Source organism: Hyalella azteca, unplaced genomic scaffold (assembly GCF_000764305.2).
Source record: "Hyalella azteca isolate HAZT.00-mixed unplaced genomic scaffold, Hazt_2.0.2 contig7584, whole genome shotgun sequence".
Lineage (NCBI taxonomy): Eukaryota > Metazoa > Arthropoda > Malacostraca > Amphipoda > Hyalellidae > Hyalella > Hyalella azteca.
In genome coordinates this window covers 60,163-68,304 of record NW_025937706.1, presented here as the reverse complement: position 1 = coordinate 68,304, position 8,142 = coordinate 60,163, and the positions used below count along the sequence as shown (strand labels likewise).

At 41.6% G+C, this 8,142-nt stretch overlaps 2 protein-coding genes across 2 annotated transcripts in view; one reads left to right on the top strand and one right to left on the bottom strand.

Annotated features, from left to right (window-relative positions):
- The first annotated feature begins 6,271 nt into the window (after positions 1-6,271).
- On the top strand, positions 6,272-6,760 carry LOC108667997 (salivary glue protein Sgs-3-like). Its single transcript, XM_018155118.1, has one exon. The coding sequence runs from the start codon at positions 6,272-6,274 to the stop codon at positions 6,758-6,760; it is 489 nt and encodes a 162-aa protein (XP_018010607.1).
- Positions 6,761-7,675: 915 nt separating this feature from the next.
- The window catches only part of LOC108667996 (proteoglycan 4), a 4,542-nt gene continuing 4,075 nt past the window's right edge, over positions 7,676-8,142 (bottom strand). Inside the window, exon 4 of the mRNA XM_047881300.1 lies at positions 7,676-8,122. Within this exon, the coding sequence (XP_047737256.1) occupies positions 7,676-8,122 (447 nt within the window). The remainder of the gene's footprint in view (positions 8,123-8,142) is intronic.

Sequence of the window (8,142 nt, the reverse complement as noted above, 5' to 3'; positions counted from 1 at the left end):
TGTTACGGGGCAGGGATGCTCTTGGCGGGAGGAGGTAAGTGTTATAAAGTATTAATTAGTGTGAGAAATTAGAAATCTGTATTGTGTTTTGCACTAGCGGGTTAGACCGGTGAAGAATCAATACGTTTACTCTTGTTTTAAAATGCGTTCAAACTTTTCATTTTTCTACTAAAAGAATTGAGAATTGTTGTTCACGTATTGAAATTACTTTCTGAAAACTGCCGATTGATCTACTAAGGTCATCCGAAGAATTGCTAGAGTACCTGGAAATTTAAGGCTAATGAATCTCGATTCATTGATCGCACGTGTATAAAGAAACACATTCTGCCGAACCACGCTAACACGAAAAATGTATGTACACAAATCAAGATATCAGGACTAAATTCCAATCAATGTACTTTCCTTCCATTGATTTTCTTGCACGAAGAAAAATTTTCAGGTTCAGGTAAAATCCAGAAATGATAAGTATCCGGGATACGCACCCCAATCTCGGATATTCACAATATCCCGACAGAAAAGTATCCTTGGTATACGGGCCCCAACAGGCCCAACTTACAATATCCTGACACGATAGGTATCCTGAATACATCACCAACGGCCCGTATATAAATGTGTTGCCAGGCTTCAGACACGCAAACGCTGACAAACATACTCAAGATTATTGGGGTTGTTTGTTTGCGGCTTGTTTTGATGGCACGTTTGGTATCACGGATACGAGCGCCTGCATCATTTCAGCTGTCCTGAGGAACAGATATGATGCGACACTAGCTCTCAGGGGCCATACTTTGGCCTAACTCGCTATGTGAACGTAAGTACTTACGCTCTATTTTCTTGTCTATGATTGGTGGATTTTGCTTGAAAGGCCGTCAATGATTGGCTGATGAACTTACGATCTCTTAACTTTTTTGAAAGTATGGGCCCAGGTGTGTGGTGCGTAAATTGGCCGCATGGCGCACTGCACACTTAAGCCGTATGTTAGACACATTTTATCGAAACATTTTCGATCAAATTTTCATTCATTCGAATTCATTTTCAACCAATTTTTAAGAATTTATTTCTTGTAAATGTTACGATTTTTATCATTTTTTCCGAAATAATGAAATTGATTTATTCCTTGCTCATTCACTTTCGCAAATTCTTTCAACATTTGCCGTTCAGTTCTCGTCAATTTTTCAAAAGTTTTCTGAACGAGTTTCAAAAGTCCATTCAGCTTTCTTTCTTATATTTGCCTTTATCTTTCGCAATTCTTTATGAAATTATTATATGTCAATATTTGATGCTTACATTTTTATACATTTCCAAGTCTTTTCCATGCATTTTTGTTATTTTCGTGTTCAATTATGAACATTTTAGAGTTTATCCATCATAATGAATTTGAAATTATTTTTACAAATTATTTAGGCCCTTGATTCAGATTCTTCTTTGTCCTTGCATGTCAACCCCTTCCTTTTACTCTTTCTTTCTACACTATCCTGGTGGTGCAATTTACGAAAATTGTTATAGAGCGTGTGCGCAATATCTACCGTGTCGTGATATTTACAGGACCTGAAATTTGCCAAAGCCTTTGAAAGCCACGTGAAAAGATTCAAATTTTTGTTGTCTTTCGCTACAGTTTAGCATTGAAGGAACACTAAGAAAGCTTGTAGCAATTTCAAATTCAAAATATATTTTTGTTACAATTGAACGCCGTTGGAACATCATGAAAAGCTTGTTTAAAAAATTTACCCTTTTTCAGGTTTTTGAAAGGTACAATATTATGCAAATAAGCGTGTCGAAAGCGGCCCGCGTGTGTTTTGATTGAGGCCTCTCAAGTTCTTGGTATCACGGATACCATCATGATGTGCTATCTGGGTCTCCTTGCAGCAACAGATATCAAACAAATTCATTGTCTCTATTGACCCTCAGTATTGATCAGTTAGCGGAATATATTGTATTACTAAATACATATTCTGAAATGCAAATTACATTGATTTATTTCATATGGATTTAAATATTTATGTTTGTATATTATCTTTGTGTGTGTTTAAAACATGGCATCGCAAATGTAGGGGCTGTTGGGGCGCGTATCCAGGATACTTATCGTGTCGGGATATTGTATATGGTGGGGAGAGAATTATTCTTTGTGGGAGAGATAAGTAAAGAATTGCAATGTTGGGAGGTAAGGATTGGATAAAAAATTATAAGTTGAGTTTGCAATTGATAGGTAATTTAATTTAAATGACGTTAAATTGTTTTTTATTTTTTTTAAACGAAAATCGAATTGAAGTTCAATATTCTGTGCAAAATGTGTGTTGGAACTTATGTATATTTAATTGGCCACTTACTAGTCACACACCATGCAGTCACTCACTAGGCTCTTACTATACTTACTAGACACACACTTTACTTCACACTGCCTTTACCAGCCTCAGACTAACCACATACTAGTCTTATACGGTATACCAGCCTCACACTAGCCACACACTATACCACACATTAGCCTTATACCAGCCTCACACTATCCCAAACTATACCACAAGCTGCCTTATACCAGCCTCACACTATATCACACACTGCCTTATACCAGCCTCACACTATTCCCAAACTATACCACACACTAGCCTTATGCCAGCCTCACACTAGCCCCACACTATACCACACACTGCCTTATACCAGCCTCACACTAGTCACACGCCTCCCATGAGTGCACTAACATGATGCCATGTCTTGTGCCGTGAACATTCTATATTGACGTTCTTATCTGTGATACCGCTCGCAATGCCATCGCCAGCTGATATAGCTGTCTCTGGGAGCTCTTTTAATAATTTGTAATAACCAGGCAAGGTGAGCACGTTGATGATTAGTATTAGTTATATGTACGGAGCACGGCAAATTCGACTAAATATTCGAAGATATAAAAATCAATTTTCCTTCAAGAAATTTTGCAGATGTGCAGTGAAAAATAAATTGTGGGTTTATCTCTGTCGACTCGAAGTAAATGCGAGTGGGCGATTCTCCTGAGCAAGCCGATACGAATTCATACCCAAACTCGTCGTTTCAGTATACATTCTATTGTTAATGTAAATTGGGGACTGCAGAAAGGAATTCACGTGAAACACCACACATTAGCTTTTTACCAGCGGGCACTTTCATTTATGATGATGAGCGAAAAAAATATTTAAACTGATTTAATTGGACATCAGTGAAAACAATTATGATATAAGATTATGTGTTTATAAAATCCCGTATTTATTGGTGACTAACGTAGTTTGAAAACAATTAATGCATGTCTGGTAGGCATTTTTTTCATTTAACTTTTTAATTTGGTCAAGGCAATTCTTTTGTTATTGGCAGCTAATCATAATTTATAGATCACGATTACTCTCGCGTTTTTTGATTTGCTATAATTCAAGGTCAACGATTTATCGAATTATTTTTTACAAAAAATCATACGACGTCATGTATCAGTTATCTGCTCTTTGGACGCAAGCGACTTCAAGTCTACAAAATACCATGCATACTGTCTAGATTTGAGATTAACAATTTTAATTATAATAATAATCATAGGGTAGTTATAATTGTCTTGAAATTTGAGGATATTTTTTGAATGAGTCCGTCGATTAATATTCCCTAAATAACCCTGCCTCCTTTAAGTGTCCTAAAATATATAATCATTTAAATTCAGGTTCTCGCCTGGAAAAAACTCGACTTAGCAAACATTTTAACTTAAACCAAATGCACGGACCGAAATGAATGAGTGGAGTCATTTAAAGCTGCTAATTTGACTTTCCCATGTTGTGAGTTGTGTAAGTATGAGAAAACTTTTGATAGAATGTTGTCCATTCATAACATGACAAGTGTTAATTCGATCTGGGAAAAAAAACTAAGCAAAAATCTCCCTATTTTAGCAAGAAATCGTCAAGAGTATGAAAGTCGTGAGGAATCAGCGAAATGGACTTAAATCCGCTCTGCCCTATAAATGGACTTAAATCCGCTCTGCACTACAAATGGACTTGACTCCGCTCTGCACTACAAATGGACTTGACTCCGCTCTGCACTACAAATGGACTTGACTCCGCTCTGCACTACAAATGGACTTGACTCCGCTCTGCACTACAAATGGACTTGACTACACTCTGCCCTACAAATGGACTTGACTCCACTCTGCCCTACAAATGGACTTGACTCCGCTCTGCACTACAAATGGACTTGACTCCACTCTGCCCTACAAATGGACTTGACTCTGCTCTGCCCTACATATGGACTTGACTCCACTGTGCACTACATATGGACTTGACTCCGCTCTGCACTACAAATGGACTTGACTCCGCTCTGCACTACAACATTAACAAAATAACACGAATAAATTAACGGCAAGATAATCGGAATGCACATAAATTCAAATAAACACTAATTACATAAAATGATAATGAACGGCGGGCTCGAACCCGCAACAGCTCAACATCTATTTATTGTGGACGCAGTACAGGCTGGAGACGCAGTACACGCTCGAGACGCAGTACACGCTTGAGACGCAGTACACGCTTGAGACGCAGTACACGCTTGNCTCTTATACACATCTAGATGTGTATAAGAGACAGGTACACGCTTGAGACGCAGTACATTAGATCGCATGGCTCGGACGAACGGAAGTTTCAATGTATTGCAGAAATACAAATGATATCCTTACAACTTTATATAAGCTGTGGAATCACTATCAAAAATCGATAGGATTCACATTGTCAAGCAAAATGAAAATATTTGCAAACAATTTTCTCTTTTATTAGGTCAAATCATGTGGAGTTTGATTAATGAACCAGGGTAGACTAATAAATTACTGCCAGTGATTAGCTTGTAAAGTAAGTGTTAAAAATCATTTTTGCCACTCGTAAAATCAATGATAGTCTGTAGGTGAACTTATTTAGTAAAATTTCTTTTAATGACAAAAGATATTAAGAAATGCAGAAATATTGGCACTCATTCTTTCTAGACTCTAAATTAATGACGGTAACTGATTGCTTTTTTAAAGTTTTTTTTTTTAAGTTAAGTGTTTTTAAAAATTTTCATTAAGTGGTTTTTTGAGTTTTTGGTACAGGTGTCCCCAAGCGCCTCCAGCCTTCAGGGGAGCGGAAGAAGGCGATCAGGTCGCGGATGGAATCGAATTTCTTGTTCCCCCAGACCTGGTAGAGCTGATCCCGCTGCTTGATGTTGACGTGGCGAAAACGTAGGGCTTCGTCAGGAGGAGTGTCCACAACTGGGGTGAACAGGTGGTGGTTAGGTGGTGGTTAGGTGGGGGTTAGGNTGATTGAGTGATGATTGAGTGATGATTGAGTGATGATTGAGGGGTGGTTAGGTGGTGGTTAGGTGGTGGTTAGGTGGTGGTTAGGTGGTTGCTAGGTGGTGGTTAGGAGGTGGACAGGTGTTTAGGTGGTGGACAGGTGTTAGGTGGTGGACAGGTGGTCATGTGGTAGACAGGTGGTTAGGTGGTGGTTAGGTGGTGGCTAGGTGGTGGTTAGGTGGTGATGAGGTGGTGGACAGGTGACTGCGACAGGCCGCTGACAGGTAGTAAACAACTCGTGGAAGGCAAGTTAATAAGTAGTGAACAGGAAGCGCGAAGAAACAGTATATATGAGCCAAACATTGATAAAGGATGTTGAATATGAGGCGAACAGGAGTGAAATGGTATTAACATCACATCAACATTTAATGCTGACTTGCAGGCGTGTTGTTGGCAGGACGGGTGATCAATATCCCATTACTGAATTAATACACTAGAAACCCTACTTCACAACCCGTATTACCGCGACCATCATAAACTCCACACTATACGCCACCTCTCTCGAAAAATGTCCAGTTTACCCTACTTATACCAAGATCTTCTGTTGCCTGTGAGGCCAGGTTAATTTATAAGAGTTAGTTGATCGTAGATAAGGCTCCATCAAACGTAACGCACTTGCTTGTAACTGTCAATAGATCGTTACTGCTGAGCTTAAGTTTGCACCAAAAATCCGAAAACTTAAAGGTTCTGTCACTAAATTTGCACCATCAGATGCCTAGAAAATTGAAGAAATGAATTACATTCTTTCAGCCTTTACGGTTAGAGGACTGGACATGACACGAAAAAGTGGACACACCGCCTGCAGAACTTAGAATGAAGAATGAATGGATGAACTAATCTCAAATATGAAGAAGGTGTTTAGAGGGATGAACAAGGTGTGGAGAGGGGATGAACAAGGTGTGGAGAGGGGATGAACAAGGTGTGGAGAGGGGATGAACAAGGTGTGGAGAGGGGATGAACAAGGTNCGCAACTCAACACGTTACACGGAACCTGTACGCAACTCAACACGTTACACGGAACCTGTACGCAACTCAACACGTTACACGGAACCTGTACGCAACTCAACACGTTACACGGAACCTGTACGCAACTCAACACGTTACACGGAACCTGTACGCAACTCAACACGTTACACGGAACCTGTACGCAACTCAACACGTTACACGGAACCTGTACGCAACTCAACACGTTACACGGAACCTGTACGCAACTCAACACGTTACACGGAACCTGTACGCAACTCAACACGTTACACGGAACCTGTACGCAACTCAACACGTTACACGGAACCTGTACGCAACTCAACACGTTACACGGAACCTGTACGCAACTCAACACGTTACACGGAACCTGTACGCAACTCAACACGTTACACGGAACCTGTACGCAACTCAACACGTTACACGGAACCTGTACGCAACTCAACACGTAGATGTGTATAAGAGACAGGGCGTAAAGCTCCTAATATTCAAAGCAAGATGATGTCATGGGCTGGTTACCGACGGATGGCTTAATCCGCGGCTGATTGGTGGTCATCCGGAAATATGCTAGGCGTTCCTTTCAAGGCTGATTTGTGCACAAATTTGGTGGTGCACGGCTGCGTACCCTGTTACGTTACGTAATGGTGCTGTGGTACCATCTGTATCACGTTACGGGGTGTTACGTTACGTTATGGTGCTGGTGATACCATCTGTAACGCGTTACGGGGTGTAACGTTACGTTATGGTGCTGTGATGCCATCTGTAACATGGTGCGGGATGTGTCGTTACGGTGCCGTGATACCATCTGTATTACGCTACGCTTTTAGCTCAATAGTTTAGTATTAATAATTACGTTCCAAAATCTATCGTCCGCCGGCGAGTGACTTCCGAACCTTCGCTAAATTACGTAACTTTTAGCTCACAGCATCTGGGGTAGGTTTCAGGTAGCATAGTTCTGTTGCAAAATTTATCGTCGTACGACGCGTGGCCGTTCGACCGCAGGCTGATTCGACACACGGGACATTTACGGACGGCTCCGGCGCGCTCCGTCCGGGTGGTGTAAAAATTTTTTGCGTATTGGCGGACGACGCTGGGCCATACGACGTCAGGCTATTTTCCTGTGGGCTATTGGTCTAATTCAACGGATGTGATCTGTCTGGTGGCGTGCGGCTGATAGTGTTACAGTCAAGAAGTGTTGTAGGCTACGTTCTTTCGGGAAGGGGTCATGATAGTCCATTCGAAGCACGGCAGTGGTGGTCTCCGACAGGCGTCCCATTACATATCACCGTATGTTTCGATTATAACTTCATATTTACGCTCACATTTACTGGAAAGATATGTTTACTGATAAAATATTAAAGCAAATTAATGAGGAACTCACGCCTCGTCTTGAAGCTGGGTCAGGGCATCCGGCTGGATGATGTTCGGTCCTTCTGGCTTCTTCGGCTGCTGGGTCAAAGCATCCGGCTGGGTGATGTTTGGTTCTGCTGGCTTTTTCGGCTGCTGGGTCAAAGCATCCGGCTGGGTGATGTTTGGTTCTGCTGGCTTTTTCGGCTGCTGGGTCAAAGCATCCAGCTGGGTGATGTTTGGTTCTGCTGGCTTTTTCGGCTGCTGGGTCAAAGCATCCAGCTGGGTGATGCTCGGTAATGCTGGCTTCTTCGGCTGCTGGGTCTGGGCATCCGGCTGGGTGATGTTCGGTCTTGCTGGTTTCTTCGGCTGCTGGGTCAAAGCATCCGGCTGGGTGATGTTTGGTTCTGCTGGCTTCTTCGGCTGCTGGGTCAGGGCATCCGGCTGGGTGATGTTCGGTCTTGCTGGCTTTTTCGGCTGCTGGGTCAAAGCATCCG